General features: G+C 40.3%; 2 protein-coding genes across 3 annotated transcripts in view; one reads left to right on the top strand and one right to left on the bottom strand.

Moving 5' to 3' along the window:
* SPATA5 (spermatogenesis associated 5) overlaps positions 1 to 24,701 on the bottom strand; it is a 310,210-nt gene extending 285,509 nt beyond the window's left edge. Inside the window, exon 1 of one of the 2 annotated variants that reach the window (XM_039541985.1) lies at positions 24,551 to 24,701. Coding sequence is in view for 1 of the 2 variants with exons in the window: in XM_039541984.1 (XP_039397918.1) it covers positions 656 to 668 (13 nt within the window). In the remaining variant the exon portion in view is untranslated. Of the gene's footprint in view, positions 1 to 655; positions 691 to 24,550 lie in introns of those variants that run through there. The other variant, XM_039541984.1, reaches the window with a different exon arrangement.
* On the top strand, positions 88 to 25,121 carry NUDT6 (nudix hydrolase 6). Its single transcript, XM_039542011.1, has 5 exons — positions 88 to 363; positions 2,725 to 2,928; positions 10,966 to 11,021; positions 19,930 to 19,984; positions 24,697 to 25,121. The coding sequence occupies exons 1-5, from the start codon at positions 123 to 125 to the stop codon at positions 25,089 to 25,091; spliced, it is 951 nt and encodes a 316-aa protein (XP_039397945.1). The 5' UTR covers positions 88 to 122; the 3' UTR covers positions 25,092 to 25,121.
* The last annotated feature ends 102 nt before the right edge of the window (positions 25,122 to 25,223 follow it).

Here is a 25,223-nt window from a genome sequence, read left to right as displayed (position 1 = left end):
GTGCGCGGCCCCTGGAAGTGCTTCCTCAGCCGAGTGCAAAGGCCGGCGCCGCCCTAGTCCCCGCCCCGCCTGCCCGCAGCAGCAGCCCGCGGCCCCTGCCCGCTGCCCCCCGGCGCAGGGCGATGCTGGGGGCCCGGGGGCTGCGCTGGGGTCTCCCTGCACGGCGCGCCCCGAACGGGGCAAGGCCCCCGCCGGCCCGAGTCTCTCTGTGCGGCCGCCGCCAGGGGAGCTTGGCGGGTGGCAGCCTGGCGGCAGCCGGACTCCAGCCACAGCTGGACAAGTTTGGCGGGGTAACCGTGCACCTGGCTCAGCTTCACGCTCCAGACAGCCTGGACCAAGGCTCCTTCCAGGGATGGCTACAGGGCAAGTGCATTTCAGGGCCACGGGGCCCGCGCAGCAGCCTGAAGGGCCCCACGCTGCCCCCGTGGGCACAAGGGGACTGTGCTGGAGGGCAGCAGCTAGAGAAGATCAGGTCTTGTGTAAAGCAGTGATCTCCCCACCCCTCATTGGGACCAGTAGCAAAACTCCCTCTGACTAAACTGGGCCCAGGATTTCCCCCAGCCAGGGCTCTCTGATCTTTATAGGAGGAAGCAGGGGTATCAACATACAGAAACCACACAATAACAACAAACACTCCCAGTAACCCTGTACTCACACAAACCTCCCATTGCCTTCCTCACTTGGGAGAACGTTAGCAGCACCAGGCCCAAATAAAGTAATTTATTCATTATGTGCTTAAAATTTGGTATATTGAATGCCCCCAACTGAGATTTTTATAAAGCACCCAGCAGAGTGTATTTTGCATGGCTTCCTTTATTTCAGTTTGAAACTAATTTTTTTTTAATTAGATTTAAACATTGCTCTTTGGGATCTGCAACCCAACAGCAGCAGCCTTAGGCAATCAGATACCAATTTGAAAGAGTAACTGAGGAATCTGTTTTTATTGTCCAATATAAATGCGGAGGGAGGGGGGAGAGACATTAATGATTACAAGTAAGTTGTGTTTTTAAAAAGTTTTAATTCTAAATTGTTAAGGATACATCATCCAATTTTGCTTGTCAAATTTTAAGTCATAATGTTCCTTTTCTAAAGGCCATTTTTTAATCCCTTGAAATGTCCTTGTAATTTCTCCTTGTATACATCTACCTGTCATTCTTTACTCTGAAGAGAAAACATACTTATCTAGCTGGCCTACTAGCCTCCAATCTAATTCTTTCCTCAGGATTGCATAATTGTGTAACCTTGGGTTTACAACTGCACAACACAGAATTCAACCTTTAACTTCTATTACTACTGGAGGGAAAAAAGTGAATTCTTGCAAAGTGCAGAATGTGCATTATCGTGTAAAGCTGTAAGCAAAATGTATATAAAGTTCCACCGAAAACCTACAAACAACATAATATTATAAACCACAATATGGGAGATCCACTGTTTAGACAATGATAAAGCTCTCTTGTACTTTAATTTCCAGTGATAGTAGCAAATATCTTGACTGATCAAGAGACTATTCAATTATTTGCACGTTCAAAATGAGTATCCTTACTGCCAGTTGCCATCTTCTTTGGAGATGTGTTTTCATTGTTAGTCTTAATTAAGTAAAGTTTTTTCACTGTTACCCAAAATTGTTATGAGAAGACAGTTATTTGAATTAAAACTTGGATTGTACCTATAGTCAAAGAAGTAACTGCAAATAAGGCAGTTTATTCTTCTACTTATTAGTTGCCTCTGTATATATGAGTCTGATCTATCAAAATCTTGAGCCAGCAAAAAGGCATGGAATTAACTTTACTACGGGGAGTAGTCCCAATGGAGAAAGGATGGACAACTGGTTAGAGCTCCTTCCTAGGACTTGGAAGACCTGAATTCAAGTCTGTGCTCTGCCGTGGACTTTGTGTGCCTCCTTGGGCAAAATCGGTTAGCCTCTCTGTACCTCAGTTCCCCATCTGTAGTATGGGGATAATAGTACTACTCTGCTTCTCAGAGGGGCTGTGAGGATAATGACATTGGAGATTGTGAGGTGTTTAGATATTACAGAGATGAGGGCCATGTAAGTATGATAGAAAGTTAAGCCCATGCCTAATTGCTTGCAAGATTGAGGCCTGTGTTCTCTGACAAAAATAAGTTACTACTGTTATCTCTCCAAAGTTAATGCAGCTGTGGAAAAGTGAACTAGATTCTAGGCTTTATCATTCTTACTCAACAAAATCTCACATAAATCCTAACTGGAGAATCTTTTTTATTTTTTTTTACTAGTGATCATGTAAGAAGCAGAAAGGACACAGATGAATTTTAGATCCCAGATGCAATTTGCATGATTGACACTTGAAAGCAAAGTTTTTGATTTGTAAACAGAGTAAATTGTATGAATAGAAATTGTCAGATTTTCAGTGCCATACTCCCTTTTTGCAATCAGATTTCACCTACATTTTTTCACCTGTTATTTGCTCCTGCAATAAATGAGGCCAGCTTGAAAACCTTTAAAAATCAGGCCCTAAAAGAGAATGAATATGGAATATGCCACAATATAATTTCACAATCACTTTTCTGACTACTGCTGTTACTCCACATTAAGCTCTGCTATTATGTTCAGCAGAACTAAAGAATTTAGTAAAAAGCGAGGAGGGGTGGCCATCAGAGAACAACAGCTTTTATTTTCACATTATTTTCTTGATTAGAAAGTATACAATGAGTTTTATGTTATCCTTTTTTTTTTTTTTTCCCCAGAGTCTGTCAAGCAATGGAGAGCAGAAGGCAGAATAGCAGTCTGGCTGCACATTCCTATCCTCCAAAGCAAATTTATAGCCACTGCTGCTTTGCAGGGCTTTACTTTCCACCATGCAGAATCAGACTCATCCACGCTGACCCTGTGGCTAGGAGAAGGGCACAGCAGGTTACCAGGGTATGCCACGCATCAGTTAGGAGTGGCAGGTTAGTTCTAAAAACAATTCTATTTATGAAAATCAGTTGATAGTTTAGGACTTGATTCAGCAATAAGTCAGCCAGGCTTCCACACTACACAAACCTGTAGGACAACTTTGTGAAGTGCAGTCTGTCATTCATGAGTGGCCTATAGAACAAATATATTGTGTTATGTTGGAATGAAAACAAACTGGTAAGCTGATGTCTCAGTTTTCAGGGTCAAAAAAATTTTAAACGGTGTTGGCTAGTGGAATGGAGTCCTGAAGCTTTAAAATTTCACCTGTTCTATAGGACTCTATTTAAAAAAAACTAAACAAAATCAGGAACTCCGTGGCATTCACCCTGCAAACAGAGAAATGTCCTCTAGGAGAGATGGAATGTTAAAGCTCCAGAACTATAATTAAAAAATGAGAACTAATAAGTATCTTTTTAAAAAAATTAGAAGAAATACAAGGGTCTTTTTAAAGGTATTGTATGTACTGTAAACGTGGACCTGGTTCTTGGGTCCATCCAAGTATGCTAAAATACCTGTCATGGTTATAGTACTAGCTGACTCTCTGATCTTGGGGGCACCCCGTTGGTCTCACGCCTCCTGCCTTTACTTTCCCAGGGGTTGAATCACACAGTTCTCCCACTCTTAGTCTAGGTCCTGGGCTATAGCACCCAATGGCTCAAATGTGCTTACTACAGAGCAGCTCCAAATCTGTGTCACCACCAATTTGAGGGAGTGAGGAGGGGCAAAAATCATCAGTTTTAGGCAATGGTGTACAGATTAGCTGATCATAGGGTGACCAGACAGCAAATGTGAAAAATCAGGACAGAGGGTGGGGGGTAATAGGAGCCTATATAAGAAAGAGACCCCAAAATCGGGACTGTCTCTATAAAATCAGGATATCTGGTCACCCTAACTGATCACCACATGATTTTGAGAGCCTGTAAAGTCATATGCAAATTCTAGTGAAGAGATACTCATGTTAGATAGAAGATTATACGGTTACGTTTAATTATATTGTAAAAAGAACATCTAAGTATAAAGAAACTTTTTTTTCTGATGTACATTATAACAGAGCTTTGCAAATTGAGTTGTCAGTCACACATTTTGCAGTGCAAATCAGCAGAGGGCAGCACAGCTGAAAATGCTTAAGACCAGCCTTGGGGTTTTTTTCAATGGACATGTTTGAACATGTTTTCCAGAGGTATGAAAACCTCATCATTAAAATATGTGGCATTAAACTAAGGTCAGACAATGCATTCCCTTTGCAAAAGTACAGTATTATTCCTTATGGTTACAATTTACATATTTGAGAAAATAGAAGTAACCGAAAAGGGATTTTCCTGAAGTAGGATTTGCAGAACTCAAAATGTAATTTAAAAAAGTCATAGCTTTAAAAAACACCCTGTTTTATATACTACAAAACCAAAATAATGTATCTTTTAAATACTAGCATCTGATTGTCTGTTACTGTGGGGTGAACATTGTGCCTGTATTTTATACACATAAGAACTAAACTTCAAGGGCAGAAGCAATTAAATAGTTCCAGAAATTGTGGCATATTGATTTTAAGCACTGCTGCATAATAATTTAATAAAAAAAAATTAACTCTAAGACTATTTATATATTTATTTTCTGGTATTGCTTTTGAATCCAGCAGGTTTTATTAGGAGTTTTTGATTGAAGGAAAAGATCAGGAAGACATGATTGCATAAATCAGCTGATTTATTTAAGTAAAGCAGTAGCAGTGCTATTCTCTTCTATATAAGTTCTTCTATATAGGTGCAGTGGAGGGTTTTCTTTTGAATTATATATTATATATATATATTTTGAATTATATATTTTTTGCACACACATTCCTATATGTTCATGTTACTGTAGGCAAGGCGAATGAAATGCACTGTGCGTAGAAGTTAATGAGGTTTTTGGTGATCCTCAGCTCCTGTGGGAGTTCCACAGTGCTAGATTGGCTCCTGAGAAAGCTGTCTCCTTCACAGATGAGCTCACCCCATTGTGGAACATTCCATTGTTCCAGAAAAGCAAAATTGTTGACCACGGTATTCATACTGAAGCTTTAGGGAGTCTTTTAGATACCTTGAGCCCTGGCCATGGAGCACCTTAAAGATAAGAACTGAGACCTTCCACTTGATTCCATATCCTATGGGAAGCCAGTATAGAGAGCACAGAACAGGTGTGATGTGTTTGTGGTAGCCACTGTTGCTGAGGTGACATGCTGCAGTATTCGGTACCAGTTGGAGTTTCCCAGGTGCTGAAGAGTTCATGCCCAGCTATATTGTATGATTGTGTAGACTAGCCATGAGATGACAAAGGTGTGAATAAATGAGGCCAAGTCACTGTTCACCAGGATAGCACCGACTCACTTAGCCAGCTAGAGATGGGAGAAATTGTTACTCACAGATGCTATCTACTATTGTTTAACAGTAGAGAAATGTGCGGTGTTTTCCCCTGTATATGGATTATGAATTTATCACATCAATTTGCAGCAATAGGATTTTTAGACATGTAACTACTTTTCAACAAAATGGAAAGGTTCTTTCAGTTATTTCCCATATATGTAAAGGCAGGGCCATCCTTAGGCATATGCAGAATACGCAGCTGCGAAGGGCACCGCATAATTTGGGGTAGTAAATTTCATGGTGCCCTAGGCAGCTGTATGTGGCGCTGGATCTAGCAGCCAGCCCCATCCTGCAGCCAGCCCCCCTCCTCCACCCCTGCCCTGCCCCCATTTGACCCCTTCCCCCAAGCCCCCGCTCCACCCCCAAGCCCCTTCCCCTGAGCAACACAGCCCATGGGATTAGCAAGGATATTGGAGCTGGCAGAGGGGGTTGGGCCCAGCCTTGCACTCACCAGCAGCGGGAAGCAGAGCGACCAGGCTCCAGCCGGCTCCCAGCCGCATTGCTCTGCTTCCCGCTGCCGGTGGGGGTGGGCCTGACCCCTTCCTCCAAGCCCCCTCCCGCAAGCGACAGGGCTGGGGGAGCAGAGCAGGCTGGGGCTGGGTCACTCTGCTTCCCACTGCCACCAGTGAGCGCTGTGCGGGGGGCGCGACTCCTGCTGCCTGCGCCAGGGCACCTACTATTCCCCCGCGCTGCCCTGGGCCTCCCTGCCCTGCTGCTGCTCCCCACAGCTCCTCTCCCCATGGCCCTTAAGCGCAGTCCCCCCCAGCGAGCAGCCGCTCCCCCCACATGGTGGGTGCAGGTGCTCGGGCTATGTAGGGCACCACCATAGGTAGGGACGAGTCTGTGTAAAGGTGATGTTTAAGGTATTCTTGAAATACCAAAATGTTGCAGATATCGCCAGATAGTTATAGAAGGTGATGCTTAACTCCCATGAATAGGTGGGAGGGACAGATTCCTTCTCAGATATCCATATACTTTAATTTGTCATGCAGTATTTAAGGAAAGAAAAACATGTTACAAGCCCAAGAGCACAAATATAAATTAGATATTCTCTGTTCACAAAGAAATACTATGTAATGAGACCCAAGAAGGTTAGGAGTTAAGGCTATGTATACCTGTACATGACCAAAACCCTGAAACAGAATCTAATCTTTCCACCCCTAGTTAGGTATCTACCTGACAATATGAGTATTCTTTTTCATTGTTTCAAATTTTGAACTGGTTATGGGAAGAAAGAAAGAACTTGGAGTTGGAGCAAGAGGAGGGTCCTCCTACACCCGGCATAGTCAGTTATTTTTTGTCAAGGTCCAAAGCTTTTTGTCAAGCTCCAGAGAAAATAATTTAAAAACACAACAACAACAACAACAAGTAAATAAAAAGATTTTCAGGGTCTGTTCAAAAGCATCTGGTGGTCCGCCTATTGACTAGCCCTATCTTACTCAATTGAACCGAAGCCACCATCTTGGCCATTGCTATAAAGCAGTGGTTCTCAACCTATTTACTATTGTGGGCTGCATCTGCAGCTCTCTATATCTTGTGTGGGCCTCATCCACACAATATATATACTACCTGTATGGCCCTAAGGATGTCACATGGGCCGCAGTTGTATGCTGATTCAGCCATGGGTTGAGAACCACTGCTATAGAGGTTTGTGATGAGAACAGCGGCTACAAATGACCATGTGATATTGCAGGAAATGATAACATTAAATAGGTTATGGACTTTCCAAAGCAGTTTTGGGAATTTTAAAAATAGTTTTCCATATATCAAAATAATTCATATTTCTGTCTGTTAATGTTTATAGCACATGCATTCAGGGTTTATAGCCATTAAGTGGGCCACAGATGAACCTGGACTCTGAACATCTGTTGCTAGCACAAAGTTAAAACAGTTTTATAATTTATAAGTGTTTTAGATATCTGCTTTTTGTCCTCTAACAATGCAGAGTTTTAATTCTATCATCTCATTCCAAAAGGAGACAAGTGATTGAACAAAATAGCATTCTAATAACTATTGCCTTGGGAGAGGACAGGTTTGAACCTTTCCAGAGAGTCCAGTTGACGCTTCTTTCTAGTTAAGCGAGACCGCTGTTTGCCATTTCCAGTGGCCATTCTTGGTCTCAGAAAGCCATATGGCTGAGGAGCAGTTTTTCTAGAAAATAACCACTACAACCACAGCGTACATAAAAGTTAATCCCAGCATCTCCACCCTACCCCCCAAACAGAATTCCACACTAACCAATATACAGCTAACTAGCTACAGGGAGGGTGAAGGAAGCAGATATGACTAATTCCCTAAAGTATGTCCTTTCACAGAGCTTGACTTCAGGGTTGCTATTTCTTTCTCCTACACAGAAAACTCTCATTTCTATATTATGTAGAAAAGGATGTTTTCAATCTAACAATTCATTCCTTAATAATTCCCTTATGTTAAAATATTTTCCATAGTATTCTAGGTGTATGCATCATCAGAGTGCTAACCACCTAGGCTTCCATCTGCTCAAAATTGATAGGAACAGTTCTTCCTGTAATTATCTACTAATTTTAAATCAGTGCACAAATTGATGTGGAAAAGGGCACTGTAGGTTGTACCCACAGTTCTCATTGTGCTCACTAGAGCACGTAAATCTGAAGTCTGTCAAAAAGGAGGTTGGGGTAGTAAAATGTCTGTTTTAAAAGGGACATCTGTTTTTAAATTGGAATCCTTTCAAGAACGATTAGTAGGTGTGATAGGATGACTAGACCTGGAAACAGACAGAGTTTTAAGAAAAATAAGGAAGAAAGTAACAGGCTAACTGCAAGCACCAGAGTACACTGCAAGGCTTAATTATTCAGTCAGACCCTTGAACTCATTTTTTTCCACCAAGTAAAGGTGGCTCTGTGCCATTTGGGGAGCAGTGCTATTTGATAAACAGGTTGACTCCAATACTGCTTGCTGTTTAGAAAGAATTCAGATTATCTAGAGAGAGAATATAAATGAATATATAAGCAAATTGGTAGAATAGTTTCACCATCAATAGAATCAACCTGCTGAATTCAAAATGTTTTTTTGATAAGCAGATGTCATTTTCTGCCTGTTTCTTAATCTGAAAGTACCCATATCTACTGAGGGAACTCCTGGCCTCCAGAGTGGATTTGATTTAAATCAAATAGATTTAAATCACTAATCAAGAAGACTCAACTTAATCATGGATTTCTACATAAAAGTGCATTCTTGTTGGTTGTTATAACCTTAATACATATTCTTCACAACTCAGAGATAGATGTAGAGCAGGGGTAGGCGGCACGCAAGCTGATTTTCAGTGGCACTCACACTGCCCAGCTCCTGGCCACCAGTCCGGGGGCTCTGCATTTTAATTTAATTTTAAATGAAGCTTCTTGAACATTTTAAAAACCTTATTTACTTTGCATAGAACAATAGTTTAGTTACATATTATAGACTTAGAGAAAGAGACCATCTAAAAATGTTAAAATGTATTACCGGCACGCAAAACCTTAACTTAAAGTGAATAAATGAAGATTCGGCACATCACTTCTGAAAGGCTGCCGACCCCTGATGTAGAGGTTTCATTTTTAGAAGGTACACAGTATACATTTTTAAAGTAATTTATTTTGAAAACTTTTCAGATTAGTTTTACAGCTATATCAGAAAATGAATGATTATTTGGTTATTTCATTTACCAAATGTAATTGAAGCAGATATTTATGAGGTCACTGGGAGGTGAACTGTCTCCAATTCTACAGGTTAATCATCAATATTTGGAGGATTTTCTTGCCATGCTGTATTAGAAGGAGATCACCACCAGACAGACATTTAAATTGTTTTATTTAACTAAAACAACAATGTTATGTATTCTGGATGTTTTTCTTCAACAGCAAACATATAATATTTTAACAAAACAAGCATATGATTTTTTTAATTTAGTTAAACATTCAAGTTTTTTAAAATCAGGTTCGTTTTTGTTTAAAAAATTAAGTAAAATAATTAAATGAAATTTAAAAAAAAATGAAAATCGACTGTCAGCCAGGTCAACATGATAAACTTAAAATAATGGCTTCTGCAGCTAACTCAGTCATCTTGATCTTCATTTTCCTATTTGTTCATAATCTGGAAAAGAAAAAACAAGCTTTCCTGCTTTTTTAAGTCCCAAACAATTGCTCAATTTGGAATGAATTAGTCCAAAGGAAGAAAATATTCTTCCTACACCGGCAGAAGCAGCTACTGCTGTAAAAAGTGAGATTATCACTTCAACAGTCTCTGAATCCAAGTGCTTAAGTGACTTCTACCAGTTCACTGGTGTCTTTCATTAAAACAGCAGCAGCAAACATACATTTCTTGAATGGTTCTTATTCCCAAACTGGGTCTATTTTATGGCCTGCTGCCATTATAGGTTTTCCCTTCTAGTGAGAGAATGGTATGGTAGATCTCAAATCAATGAAGGCTGCACTCAAAAGACCTCAAGACTTCTGGAATATGTTGCTCAAACAGTTTCTACTGCCTGTCCCTCCCTTCTCACATTTATCTCCAGACTTCTTTCTCCTTGTCCAGATCTCTTCCACTCCCCTCCACCCCCACCCCCCATCTTCTATTCATTGAACTTTTTGAAACTTTGCACTTTTAGAGAGAGGTAAGGGATTGACTCTGTGTACACAAATTTGCAGAGGGACAATAGGGTTGAGGTCTGGTTTTTTTTGTTTTGTTTTTGCTGTTAACAAGCATATTATCTCTGAAGACAAATCCAGTTTGAGAACTGGAAAACTAAGCATCTCTGATGGTATCTTCTAGACTGAGCACTGAGTCCCATTGGGTAGATAGAAAGATTAACCTAAATAATCTATACAGAAGACCCTGGAACCCCATAAGATTGGGTCCCTAATCCATAAACTATTGGAACTCATTTACAAAACTTTTCTTAAACAGTACATGAATATATTGTCTCATACTATAGAATTAGAATTTATAATCCCTATTCCATGATGAGATATCTTTGAACTATAATGTATCTTAATTAAAACTCTCTTTAGATAAAATGTTTTTTGAGGGAAAAAAACTATCAAAAAAGTCTGATTTAAATCAAAAAAATTCAGTTGATTTTTATCCACCCTGCTGGCCTCACTGAAATTAGGGAGAGCTTTGTCATTTGATTCAACAGGGTCAGACTTTCACCCAGGATGGTTTTCAGCTGGGGCCTGATTGAAGGCCCACTGAAGTCAGTGGAAAGATTCCCATGGACTTAAATGAGACCTCTCTTGAAGAAAGGAATTGACTTCCAAGTATGTTTTGCTAGATTATTTGGAATAGTTTTCTTGGCCTTGGAACCTTACAAGCAGTCATTTTACATAAAATTTATGATATCTACATCTTAATTTTGGAAAGCACATTCACCCCATCTTGATAAGTTTTAACTTTTATACCTGTAATTTGAAGTACTTTTTTTCATTCAGCACAATCCAATTTTCTGATGATAAATCACCTAGACTAAGCCTAGACTAAACTTGCACTGAGCACTGATGAGTCCCTCGAAAGGTTTATCATGCTTTCTTTTTAGGTCATGTAAAATTCTGAATTCTAAAATTTTATAATAGTTTCCAGACACTATCTTTCTAAAGTTATCAGAAAATATTCTGTCTCCAATAGGTGCTGCATTGGATGTAGACACTGGAAAAGTATTGGTTGTACAAGACAAAAATAAAGTAAGTTTGTTATATGATTCTAAAATACCAATTAATCCCAAGTGGGCTTTGAATATTGTATAAAACAAAGATCTTTTAGCTTTCATTTCTGATGTTAGAATAGTGAAAGTTTACTTTTCTCCACTGGTATTTTCGAATGCTTAACTATAGACTACTCTGTGTATTTAAAAAGGAGTAAAAAATTGAAAACTTTGAAGGCTGCTGTACTGCAGACAGTTCTGTTTTGTTAATTTTAAATGGATAAAAATTGAATGAACTAGTATTGTGCTTAACTCAATATTCTACTACTTGAAAAGTACTTGAGGAATGAATATATAAAGGACTGCACTATAGACTATCAGCTTGTTCGATGCATATGTGTGGCAAACTGCTAGTTGTAGTATGGCCTGATCATTCTTGGTGTTTTGGGAGGGGAAAAAAGCAGTCTAGTTTTGAAATTTTAATACATTGTTGGGATTTTGTGGTTCCCGATAATAACCAAATGAGTCAGATGCCAGGCAGGATCAAGGATCTTTGATACTTCATTCAATTCAGTTCAACAAGACTTTATTGAATGTGCACAAAGATAGAGCCCCTGGTACAAAAATCAGCCAGAGTCCCTCTAACAAGGAGCCCCTCCCGTTGCCATTTTATAGCACATGGCAGTTACATAACAAGTTACATAAACTTCTAGCCAATCATATGTGACGTTTCCATATATGGATTTGTTCATCACATGCTTATACTTTTCCTCTCCACTCCACATGTTGAGCTCACCCACCCACCCTTGGCCTTTTCTAAAATGTTCCTACGGTGGTGAGCCACAACATGCTTCTTTATGCATACGTACCTTCTAAATCACATTTTGTTTAAAATGAACACAAGCATACCCTTCAGCATCCACTGGGCATTTTCGGAGACTTTTTCAAATAGAATTTCATTAAGAATTTTAGCACAAACTGCATGACAGTCAAATGGACACAACAGCCTGTCTAGCAGGTTAATGATCATCCAACTACAGATTTGCACAACAGAGCATAATTCCTTCTTTATGAAAACATGGAATTTCAGAGAGGAGAAAACCATGCTGAAACATTAAGGCAGTGACACAAACTAAAGCAAGGAAATTCCTTTGGTTGATAAAGCTAACCTGCCTTACTCTAAACCTGAATGGAATTGTGCTATTTTTATATCATCTCTTGTTAAATGGAGGTGAATGGGGGCGGGGGGGCGGAGAGAGGGGGAAGCAGAGTCCTGTGAGGTACAGCTGAAATTTTAGACATAACTTTGAAATCCTGCCTATTAACATCTGTTTGTGTCATAGCCCTCATAACTGAACATATATGTTAGCGATCATATTTATGTTTAAAAGAAAACATGGAGAATGCTGCCTTTTAGAGAAATACACCTGGATTCAATCTAAAATAAGACATGGGAAAGGAGTACTAGAAAATATTGCTTAGATAGTTTTATTGTGCAGGCCACTCAAAACAAATCAAACATTTGGATATTTACCACTTTAAACATAACACTCAGTTTGATGTTAATAACCTTGTTTGTTACATTTGCATTCTTTAACATCCAGATGACCAAATTGACCAAATTGACATTAACTACATTTTTTAAAAATTCTTTTGTCATTAAATACTCTAATTATCCCAGTATAGTTTCATGTCCAATGTATATTGTAAAGCCCCTTTATATACTTACTTTAAAGCAATAATTTGTTTGGCAGAAGCCATTTTAATCAAACTGTTGAGAGGATTGCAGCCAACTTATTTAGTGAATTGTGCCAAGCACTGTGCCAATATAGACAAGTTCACATCTAGCAGCAGCTGCCCCAAAAATAATACTCCTGCCTCATAGGAAGCTGCCTGTCTTCCAAGCTAGTAGATGGATGTAGTGAGTATGCCTCCTATAAAGGAAAAACTAAGGTAGAGAACACAAAGTGGTCTTCAATAGGTGAAAAAGTTACAACTCTGTCACTGCTGCCTCAAGGAAACAAGAACCATCCTATAGCAGGTACAGCTTGCAGGGGTTGCTGAGGCAAGTGAGAGGCTGTTTTCACATCCAATGAGAGAAGCCATTAAAAAAGGATGCACACCGTTTCTGCTAAAAAAGGCACAGACTACCTTTTCATAGAGCTCCTGTTTTTCATCTAGAGCATATGTTTATCTCTGCACTGCTTAAAAAGAACACAAATATAAATATCTGCCAACATCTCATGGAAATGTTTGAAAATTATTCTGTTTAGAGACCACTTTGTCACTTTCAGAAAAGAGAGGGGAAACATTCTTTTGTTAATTTTTAAGATAGTTGCATAACACAATTTTGTTTCCTATAGGTTCATCTGGTATAGATGCTTATTTTGCCCATCTTAAAATGAGAATCCTCTAAGGCATCAGAAAGTTCCAAGTTACAGTCCTGATATAGTAGAATTGAACATATTACTTATTAGTAATTTAGTTTTTAGTCATAACTAGACTGACAGCAGTAGTCCCATGAACTAACGTGAAACTACTACTGAGTAAAATTATGCATGTGCATAAATTTTTGCAGGATTTGGACCCAAGGGTTTGTCTACTTTAAGAAATAAATTTGAATGAAATTAGGATATGAATTTAAAGAGGAATAGGTGTGCAGGCACACTTTTATTCAGGAATAAAATTGTCTTATTCCAAGTTAGCTTAATCTACATCCAAGGCAGGTTAAGCTAAACAAGAACAAGGCACTCTTATTCCTGAGTACAAGAGGATCTGCCCAGAGAGTTAGTCAGGGACACCTCTTTCAAAATAACTCCCCATGTAGCCAAGTCTTAAGTGACAGATTTAAAAAAAAAACAACACACATTTAAGGCAAAAGCCCCCAACAAACAAAAATGGGCTAGGGAATAGTATTACAGAATATACAAATAAGCTACATTTTTCTGAAAAATATTCCATTTAAAAAGTTTTTCTCTAGCCATTGGCATACCTGTCAAACATTTCACTGGTGTATTTATTTTCTTCGAAGTGTGCTTAGGGGCAGGGAATGTTTATTGAAAGTGCTTGATTGACATTAGACTAAAAACTACAGAACAGTTACAGCACAGGCACTGTCCATGCAAATTCCCCCCACTCACCCACCCTTGAAAATGGGTCTGCTCAGACACCCTCACCCCTCCATTAATAAAGAACCCAAAACCCAGGGTAATTCAAGACACATGTACTATTCACCCAAGCAACCTCATGACTCTATGATTTTCTTCTTTGTCTTCCCCACCCAATCACTCCCTATATACGCCATATCCTAACTTAAGCAACAGGCTGCAATTGGATCCATGCAGACCTTTGCAGAATCCCAATGAAGTCAGAAGGTCTCAGTAAACTCTTTGGGACAGGGATTCTGTTTGTTTGTTTTGTAAAGTGCCAGACGTTATGACATGAAATAATTAACAACATGCTTTGACCAGGATATAGAGGACCCCATCACTAAGCATGTGAAGTTAATTAATTTCTCATATACACTTTCATTCTTGGCCTCTCTGCTGAGGCTGCCAAGCATGGGTGTCAGTTCCAGTGATGGTGGTTTTTGTGATGTGGAACTGGACTGAGACCACCAAACATCCATCACACAGTAATGGCTTCCAGTCACTACCAAGGTTACCTACACTTAAGTCAGTCATCAAGTGGTGAAAGGCTCTTATTTCCTTACCAGGCTCCTGAGCCATTCCACCATTTCATGTGCTAAATTCAAGAACAAAACTAATGAAAGTTATTTGTATTTTAGTTGAAGGTAATGTTTTTGTAATTGAATGACCTTTTGGAAATGTAATTCAAATCTCTCCACTGTAACAGCATAGGCTACCTATAATTAGGTGGGAGCTATCAGACATTTTCTGCAAATGGCAAAATAAGGTGTAATTGGATGCATCAGTTTCCATTTTGTCAATCATTAGATCTAAGCCAGCACCCTACCAGCTACATTTTTCCCATGGTGAAATAACTAGCCATAGATTTGTTCTCAGTAACTAAACTAAGCTTTACTTCATTCACAGCTAGATGCAGCAAAGCTAATGAACTTAAATGAAAGTGTATATTCATAGGCAGGCACAATTATACAATATGTTGAATTGGTAATGCAAGAGTTCAGGGAAGAGAGGCACCACTGTACAGGAAGTAAAGTATTAACTTTGTTATTTTTATTAGCTGTAAAGCAAAACTGTAAGGACTTCTGTATAGTGGGGCCTCCAAGCCCATTTTGAGCAGTTGCCAGTTAATGCATAAATTTGGCATGCAATCTGTAAGATCCAAAACTGGCTCTTGTTATAGGTGGAAAGAGTTTCCAGCATAAGTGAAGAAAGTACAGACAGAGAAATATTTTCCTAGTCCAGGGGTAGGCAACCTATGGCATGGGTGCCGAAGGCGGCACGCGAGATGATTTTCAGTGGCACTCACACTGCCCAGGTCCTGGCCACCAGTCTGCATTTTAATTTAATTTTAAAAGAAGCTTCTTAAAACATTCTGAAACCTTATTTACTTTACATACAACAATAGTTTAGTTATATATTATAGACTTATAGAAAGAGACCTTCTAAAAAGGTTTAAAATGTATTATTGGCACACAAAACCTTAAATTAAAGTGAATAAACGAAGACTCAGCACAACACTTTTGAAAGGTTGCTTACCCATCCTAGTCCTTAGAGAGAGCATGCACACGAGCATGTGTGTATAACAATAAAGAATAACCTGCTTAAATTTTAAGAGAACTCAGGAAATCATCAAATCTAAAAACACCCTATACCTCCTTTACATTTGTGATGGAGAAAAAGAAATTGGTTCCTAAAGTTCTCAAAAAAAAAAATTGTACATTTCCCTGCGTCAGCCCCCTTCAATACAAAAAAAACCTTGAGCTAGTCTTCCTCTGTGCAGCAATATTTTGTGCAGCCTCATGGTGTCAAACCTTGGGACCAAAACGGTCATTTTCTTCTATCACTGGCCCAACAAAAGGTAGGGGATTCTATCGGGGCAGAATGTTGAACTTTAAACAGAGAGGGGTGAACTTTGTATCACTCTACAACTCACTCAGGTGACACAACATGGAATTGGCAGAATCCAGGGCCACCTACATCCAGCTCTCTTTGCCAGAATAAGACTGACATGATATGCAACCAGTGAGGAAGAAAAAAAAATGGAGGAAGCAAGGGGGAAAAACAATTTTTACTAGGAGCATAACACTAAATATAGGAGCTGAAGTTAATAATATCCATTTTCATTTAACTAGTTATCTAAAAAAAACTAAATTAGACCAAGAAATTGGTTCCCTATGTCAAATAGGGAACATAGCTTTTGTAAAGGAAACTCATGCTTCACCAATCTATTGGAATTCCTTGTGGGCGTTAACAAGCACGTTTACAAGGGTGATTTAGCTGAGATAGTGCACTTGGACTTTCACAAAGATTTTGACCAGGTCCCACATCAAAGGCTCTTAAGCAAAGTAAGGTTAAAAGATAGGAAATATAGGGTAGGACTAAATGGTCAGTTTTCACAGTGGAGAGGTAAATAGCGGGGTCCCCCAAGGATCTGTACTAGTGATCTGGAAAATGGGGTAAAAAGCGAGGTGGCAAAGTTTGCAGACAATAACTATCTTGAGAAATTGTGTAAGTCCAAAGCTGACCAAATCCAAAGGGATCTAAAAAAACTGGGTGACTGGGCAACAATATGGCAGAGGAAATTCAGTGTTGATAAATGCAAAGTAATACACATTGGAAAGCATAATCCCAAGTAGACATACAAAATGATGGGGTCTAAATTAGCTATTACCCTCAAAAGAGATCTTAGAGTCATCATAGATAGTTCTCTGAAAACCATCTGCTCAGTGTGCAGCTGCAGTGAAAAAAAGCTAATACAATGTTAGGAACCATTAGGAAAGGGATATATAATAAAGCAGAAAATATAATACCACTGTATAAATCTATGGTATGCCCACACCTTGAATAGTGTGTGCAGTTCTGGTCACCCCATCTCAAAGAAGATAAATTAGCATTGGAAAAGGTACAGAGAAAGGGCAATGGAACAGCTTCCATGGGAGGAGAGATTAAAAAGACTGGGACTGTTCTGCTTAGAATAGAGACTACTAAGGAAGGATATGATAGACATCTATAAAATCATGAATGGCCTGGAGGGGGGGGGGGGAAGTGTTATTTACCCCTTCACTTAACACAAAAACCAGGGGTCACCTAATTAAATTAAAAGGTAGCAGACTTAAAAACAAACATAAGGAAGTACTTTACACAGAGCACAGTCAACCTCTGGAACTTATTGCCAAGCCAAAAAGTATAACAGGGTTAAAAAAAAACTAGACACGTTCATGGAGGACAGGTCCAGCAATGGCTGTTCACCAAGATGGTTAGGGACACATGAGCTGCCAAAATCTTAACAACGGGTTCCCTATAAAAAGTTCTGATTTAACAACAGGTTCCCTGTAAAAAGTTCTGATTTAAGGGATGTGCGACAGCATGTATTTTTTGTACCAATAGGGTTACCATACGTCCATATTTTCCCAGGAGGTGATTAAGAACCGAAAAGCCTGACATGTCCAGGAAAATACAGATGTATTTTAACCCTACCTAAAAGTTCTTTTTTAAAAAGATGGGGCTGAACTAGAAATGAGCTCCGTTTCACATGTGTGGGTGGTGATCAGGGACAGTCTCAATTTTTGGGTCTTTTTCTTATATAGGCTCCTATTACCCCTCACCCCCGTCCCGATTTTTCACACTTGCTGTCTGGTCACTCTAGGGTGTGCACATGTGTGGGTCCCAGCTGCTCCCTGCCCCCCCCCCCCTCATTGAAGCAGGTGTGCAGGGTTACTGCCCTGGGAACTGCAGGGCACCAGTGGATGTGGGGCTGACTGCAGATAGGGGCGTGGGGCAGGGCTAGCTGGAGGCAGGGAGTGACATGGGCTGGCTGTGGGCAGGTGATGCAGGCAGGCGGGCTGCGGGTGGCTGTGGGCAGGGGGTGGCTGCAGGGGCGGCTGGGGGCTGGGGGCGGCGGCGGGCTGGGGGGGGGCTGTGGCAGGGGCTGCAGGCGGCTGCGGGCAGGGGGTGGCTGTTGCAGGGGCTGCAGGCAGAGGCTGGCTGCGGCAGGGGCTGCGGGCAGGGGCTGGCTGCGGCTGGCTGTGGGCAGGGGCTGGCTGTGGGCAGGGGTGGCTGGGGGCAGGGGCTGGGGGCAGGGGTGGCTGTGGGTAGCTGCGGGCAGGGGTGGCTGGGGACAGGGGTGGGGCTGGGGCTGTGGCAGGGAAGGCGGGGAGGGGCGCAGACACACGGGGCTGGGAGCAGCAGGACGCAGCCAGGGACTCACCAGGCAGCAGCAGCAGGAGCCCCACGGCCAGAGGTCCAAAGAGCAGGAGCAGCAACAGGGCCAGGAGGCAGCTCACATGGCTCTCGCAGCACAGCGCAGCGCCCCCCGGCTGCCGGGAGGAGGAATTACAGGCTTCCCAGGCAGAGCCCATCAAAGATTCCCTTGCAGGGAAGCCAGTTAACAAGCGGTTCTAAAACCGCTTCTAAATTTAACAACGGGTTCGCGCGAACCGGTGCGAACGGGCTCCAGCTCACCCCTGCCGGTGTCTCCATCTCAGACTGCAAGAAGGTGGGATTAGATGACAGGATCACTGAATAATTACTGTTCTGTTCATTCTCTGTGAAGCATCTGGCACCAGCCAGTGTCAGAAGACAGGATATAGCAACATTGACCCAGTGTGGCCAGGCTTATGTTCTTAGGGGTTTTTTTTTGTTTTTGTTCCCCTGCCCCCTTCCAGAAAAATGAGATTTTCCCAAAGATGACCAGTTTACTTAAATAAATTGATATTTTTCAAAGTTTGAAAAATCACCTGAGCACATTTTAAGTGATGATGTATACTGCACGCTGCGATCTCAAAATAGTTTAAGAGCTCGTTGTGTGGTGTCATGAATGAAGACAATTACACAGTTAAAGATTTCCAGGCACAGAAAACAAAATCTGAATGCCAGTGGACGTATATGCATTGTCCATCTACAGTTTTTATGATTATTCTAAACTTTTGTCCAAGCTTTTAAAGGAGAGCCCAGAGAGATTGTTTTCCAATATAATCAATGGGAAGTACATATTTGCTTTGCCATCTAAGAAAAAATAGCCTTTCATCTCCCAGGATAATTTAAATTTTTTCTACGTTAATCTCAGTAGATTGTCAGTCTGGTAACATTTTTTAACTGCAATTAGTTTTAAAAAAATGTATGGGGCCTAATACAACAGCTGCAGGATCTTGTCCATGTTTATCAGTTGCAGTTACAATGCCAGGGCTGCTAATTTTTCAACTTGATTCTGCTGAATTTCGATAAATGATTTTGTATAGAGATCACACACAAAAAAGGTCTTGATTTTATTTTTCTACTCCATGAAAACAAATGACAAGTTATACTACATGGTTATTACAGACACTAAATCACTTTAAAGCCAGTGCAGTATAGAACAATACTACAATCATAATATCTATTTGAAGATTAAATATGTACAGTTTTTAAAAAGCCAAAAAACCACTGAAGTAGAATACATTAGTGATTAAAGATTATACAGTCTATATCTATAGCAGCTTCTTTCATGTCCAACTACTTCTTTTAACTAGTTAACTAGCAGCAACTTTGTCTAATGATTGTTAGACAGTTTATATTTTCAATCAGTAGATGTTTTCTTCCAATATTTCATGTAGACAGGTAACTGTCTGATCACATTAGCAAAAACAGAAGTTCTATTTAAATCTTAACTGATAATTATAGAAGTAATTAACATGTCACCACCTTTAGAAACTTCACGTACCTATTAGGGTGATTAGGAATTCTAAAGGAATCATTTTGTCCTTTTGTATTAGGAGAACAAAACAGATTGTATACCTTGCTAATATTTCTGCTCCATTATAGACTACAAATGCATGGAAATTTCCAGGAGGCCTGTCAGACCCAGGTGAAGACATTGGTAAGTCTCTGGACAATGTTTCAAATACATCAGCAGCATAAGCAGTTACAACTCCATTGAAGTCTACTGAGTTGTGCCCCCTGTTAGTTGGCTGATACAGAGGTATATAGCCCAAAGTAGTTTTGTAGGATTACTCTTGTGATGGTCAATATCTGTTTAAAATTGGTGTCTGGGAGGTGGGATGACTTGATCCTGCATCCTAAAACAGACACCAGCAGAGGATACCTGATGCTTCACCATGTTCAGGGTGAAAAGGCCCTACATTTAACACATTTTTCTACATTTTCACATAGAGCAGTGTTTGATTTTTAGGCTAATTCGACATTGTGTCATATGAACCCAAAGTGTAAGGAAGATGAATATCGCATAGAAATAAATGAATTAAAATACTTCAAGCACAGCCTGAAGCACCAGGTGATAAACTCAGCAGTATTCTGAGTAAAAATTCCTACATTCTTTTCCTGTCTGTAAAATGGGAATAACTACATGTCTTCTCCCACACTTTGTCTTGGCTGTTTAGATTGGAAGCTCTTTGGGGCAGGAATTGTCTCTTACTTGTAGAAGTACATAGTACTAGCACAATGAGTCCCCGCTTTCAGCAGGAGACTCTAAGCACTATTGTATTACAAATAGTAATAATTACTCTTAAGGTAAAGGTGAACTGACACTATGAGTTGAGGAAATACTTAACTAATGTGATGTAGATGGTTGTTAATACTACAGTACTGCTGAAGTTCTGTTAAAGGGTTACAGGACCAATGAGTTTACAATACAGAAGTTTATGTAAAGCTTAGGTTTTAACAAAAAAAATAGGCTGGAGGTTTTTCCTGTGTATAGTATGTAGGTTTTGGGTTCAAAAGTTACCTCCACTGAGCAGTACTACATTCTGCGCTCTTATGTTAATAAATTTTTCCTCACAATACTATTTCAGATTTTTGAGTATCATCTGCACAATACTGATGAGTAAGATCAGGCAAAAAGAGGTTAACTTCATTGCCAGAGTAATATAGAAACGGAGAACTGGAAACAGGACCCACATGTGCTGACTCCTAGTCCTGCAGTTTAACCACAAATGTATTCTCTCCCTCAGTGTCCAAGGCCACAAACTCTACGGTTAAATCGTTACAATGGACAGGACAGTAGTTTCCCACTATACATCTCAGCTTTGGGCTAGATCCACTTTAGGCACCCAACTCAACATTTTAAATCCTCAAAATCCCTGCTCAGTTGTTACACCCTGTAGGCACTTAAAATCCCACCACTCAGCATGCATACAGCTGCATGAGGTTCTAAGGAGCGGGGAGGTGGGACCACCATCCTTCTTCTCATTGTGGTTGTTGCTTTGTTGCAACAAAGGACTTATACCCTTAACTCCAGGAGAGGGTTCGAAGAGCAATCAAGAGCAGAGAAGGACTCTTCATCTGGCCCAGACTCAGGCACCTAGGTCCTTTTAAGGGGCAGGACTTAGGCCAGGGTGGGCAACCTGCCGGCCACACGCAGCCCGTCAGGGTAATCCACTGGCGGGGTGCCTGACAGTTTGTTTACATTTGCACTGATGCCCGCAGCTCCCAGTGGCCATGGTTCATCGTGCGTAGCCAATGGGAGCTGCGGGAAGCAGTGGCCAGCACTTCCCTGTGGCCCACACTGCTTCCCGCAGCTCCCATTGTCCAGGAACGGCAAACCACAACCACTGGGGAGCTGCAGGTGGCCATGCAAATGTAAACAAACTGTCTAGCGGCCCACCAGCAGATTACCCTGACAGGCTGCATGCAGCTGGTTGCCCACCACTGACAGGTAATACCCCTTTCTTTGGCATTTCCTGCTGGCTACATTAGGCAGCTACCTACTCATCTTGCTGGCTTTTGTGGGTCCCATTCTTAGGTGGGAAACACTCTTCATGTCTTGTACAGGGAGAGTGGATGCCTGACTTGGGGCTGTGGCTTCCACTAGATGGCCAGGTGCTTACATGTTAGATGGAGCATTGCCGTGCCTAAGTCCTCTTTGTGGATCTAGCCCTTCAGTCAGTATATGCAATTTCATGTACCGTTTTAATATATTTATTTTGAACTAATGCTGTTCCTTCAAATATTTATTACAGAATTGAGCTTCAGCTGATGTTGCATGTATAATTGTGTGAAACATGCGCTTACATGTCAAACATTTATGTTTGGAAAGGAGTATATAATGCCATGAATATATGCTGTATACTTTGTACCAAAAAGGGAGTCTGGTTAGAGAAGGATTGAAAGGGAAGGGTCCAAGATAGAAGGGGACTTTGGAGGAACGTCTGCATTTATTGATAGTCAGAGAATGTCCAGCATGAGCATGGCTGCACTGTAGGAGTGCTGTACACAGGAGTGCCAGGCACACATCCTTCTATACAATAGGTGAGGCTGTAGATGTTGATAGGGTGACAGCAAATAGGTATCAGAAAAACTGGGAAAAAAATGTTCGTTCAAGTTCCCCTCATACCCCTATTAAAATATTAAGATATGATGCAGCAAACAGTTTTTATTACTATATTTTAACAGATAAATTAATGAAGCATGAGATATAACAACTTTATTTGTCCTTCATTTACATTAAGCCTCAAACATTTAAGGGCCTGCCTTTCAAAAATGCAGGAGTGCAATTACCATGCTTGCAGATCAGTATTTATTCACATGTACCAGTTTGCACAAGCAGCTGGGGTAGTTATGTGAACAAATTAAGTACTAAATTGCATGCATTTGGGGGCTTGCCGATTTTTGAAGGTCAAGCCCTAAATGTAGGGAACTACAATAAGGCACTATCTTGAAGCAAAGCTCAAATCCAGACTGAAATCCCTGGTCTAATGATTTTGTCTTACTTAGCATGGTCTTTCTCAGCATGCCTGATTTCTATTCTTTCTACCCTTTAAGTCCAAAGAGTACTACACAAATACACTGTAGGGAGTTTGCTTCTTTTCTACTTCTGTTCTAACCAAGGAAGACTGGATTAACGTTCCATTAGGACTTCCAGTGATTCCAGCCCAGAGGAGCCAGGTGCGGTAATGGATCAGCCTGTCAGTAATCTCTACAACTGTGTCAGAGACATGGAGTCAGAGCACTTCCGTGCCCCCTCCCAAGTACTGTGTTGTCAATATTCTAATAAAATGCTCTGCAGACATATTTGTATACTAATGCCCCCCTGCCCAGTCCTGCAAACACATGCTCATGTGTCAAGCTTTACTCATGCAACTAGTCCCATTAAATGCAATGCAATTATTAATGTTCTTAACTTTAAACACACATGGAAGTGTTTGCAGGATCAGGGCCATTACTATATAAATGTTTATTGTCTACAAGAAAGGCTGTTAGAGATTTTGCTTATGGTTTGCTACTGTAAGTCCTGAAATTATTTTCAGTGGTTTTAAAATAAATCCAAAATTTATATCTTCTGTACTTCTGACTTTTCAAGATGGTGGTTTGCAGGCAAGGGAGAATCACTAAAAGGTTTTTGTTAAAATGAATGTAGTTCTGTTAAATATAAACCAACATTCTAATTGCTAATTAACTGCAGCAAGTTGCCTTGCAAAATAGCCATGGGCATTTTACACCTCAGACAAAACAGAGTCACTTCCCTTGCCATGAGGATAAAAAAAAAAATCTAATAATTCTATTTACCCATCCAAAAAAAATATTCCACCCAGGTGGGTTTGTAATGTTTTGCAAGGCCTAGGAACAGCTAAATTTTGGCAAATGAGGATATTACAGCCCTCCTGGGATCTTTGATTTTGATTGCCGTTCAGAGGTAACTCTAGTTTTTGGTTAGTGGAGAGACTGGGTCTAAGCACTGAAAGAATGAATGAGTTACCCTGCCAGCCATTAGCTGTTTTTAGACCCTGACTCATCAAGGTTCTTAAAGATGTGCTTAACTTTAAGCACAAGTAGTCTCACTGACTTTTCAGTAGCACTATGCCTGTGCTCAAGGACATTCCTGGACTGGGGCCCAAGTTAACGGATTTTTTTTTTCCCCCTCCATTCCTACTGATTTTTATAATGAGAAATGTAAGGTTTTTATCTTCTCTTGGTCAGTGTACAAAAGATTTACATCTGCAAAATTAATAGGAATTATCTGTATGAATTCCCCATGCATCAATAGATTTCATGGTATGTTAGCAAAATAATATAACTGAAATGTCATTATAGACATTTAAGGATAAATGTGCAAAAGGGGCGAGGTCCTCCCTCATTCTGTAGGCCAGTTTGCACACTTTTACATCTGTAAGATAAATTGTGTACTTGTGCCAATGAACTAATTGATTTGCTCCCACAATCGGGTATAGTTGAAAGTGCTCAGATGCAACAGGAAGATCAGCCATTGAAAGTAAACCTAAAAATGTATTAATTAGGATCAAAGAGAATTGAAAATAATTAGCAAATATCTTTAGATAAGAGCTGGGTATACTGCATTGGTGCATCAGTTTCAGAGCTACCATACTGGTACAGTATTAAGGAACATTCATCATTTTGTAGGTTATCCACAAGAAAAGCAAAGTAGTCCATTGCCATTAGCTTTGTTCAAAGGGCCAGAAACTGAACTTACTGTAGTGTTGGAGTTTATAGCCTCTACAATCTCAAAAAGGTGTTACCATCAGCGATGCTTTGTGAGCTGGAAATCTTTCACCATGAACAGTTCTTGAAATGTAGTCTCCTCTTACATGTACTGTAGGAATATTTCTCTCCATCTAGGAAACACAGCAGTTCGAGAGGTTTTTGAAGAGACTGGCATTAAGTCAGAGTTCAAGTCCCTCTTAAGCATAAGGCAGCAACATAGGCACCCCGGAGCCTTTGGAAAATCAGATATGTATATCATCTGTCGCCTGCAGCCTTCCTCATTCAACATCAGCTTCTGCCAGCAGGAATGCTTGAGGTGCGAATGGATGGATCTTGAGGAACTTGCCAAGACTAAAGACACTACTCCCATCACCAGCACTGTAGCTAAACTGCTACTTTATGGATACAGAGAAGGGTTTGATAAGATTGATATAACCATGAGAGAATTTCCAGCTGTTTACACAGGCCTATTTTATAATCTGTACCATAGGGAGCTGCCAGATACTTATAAAAACATGACAGAATTCTAATAAGCTTCACATTTCATTAAATTCATAATTTAGAATTGGATTGTTTTAAACTGTGGGCTTACTTGTACCATATTAAAAATATTCCTGGACTTTTTTCTTGCTGGAATTCAATATTTACTTTATTTTCTAGTA

Source organism: Mauremys reevesii, linkage group 5 (assembly GCF_016161935.1).
Source record: "Mauremys reevesii isolate NIE-2019 linkage group 5, ASM1616193v1, whole genome shotgun sequence".
In the NCBI taxonomy this organism is placed as follows: domain Eukaryota; kingdom Metazoa; phylum Chordata; order Testudines; family Geoemydidae; genus Mauremys; species Mauremys reevesii.
This window is presented reverse-complemented; position numbering and strand designations above follow the sequence as displayed.

What these genes read in the sequence shown, in the direction of transcription:
- NUDT6 (XM_039542011.1), top strand. Translation starts at nt 123, where the DNA reads ATGCTGGGGGCCCGGGGGCTGCGCTGGGGTCTCCCTGCACGGCGCGCC. An exon ending in CTTCCAGGGATGGCTACAGG is followed by an intron (nt 364 to 2,724) that starts GCAAGTGCATTT and finishes TTTTTTCCCCAG; the next exon opens with AGTCTGTCAAGCAATGGAGA. An exon ending in GCATCAGTTAGGAGTGGCAG is followed by an intron (nt 2,929 to 10,965) that starts GTTAGTTCTAAA and finishes TGTCTCCAATAG; the next exon opens with GTGCTGCATTGGATGTAGAC.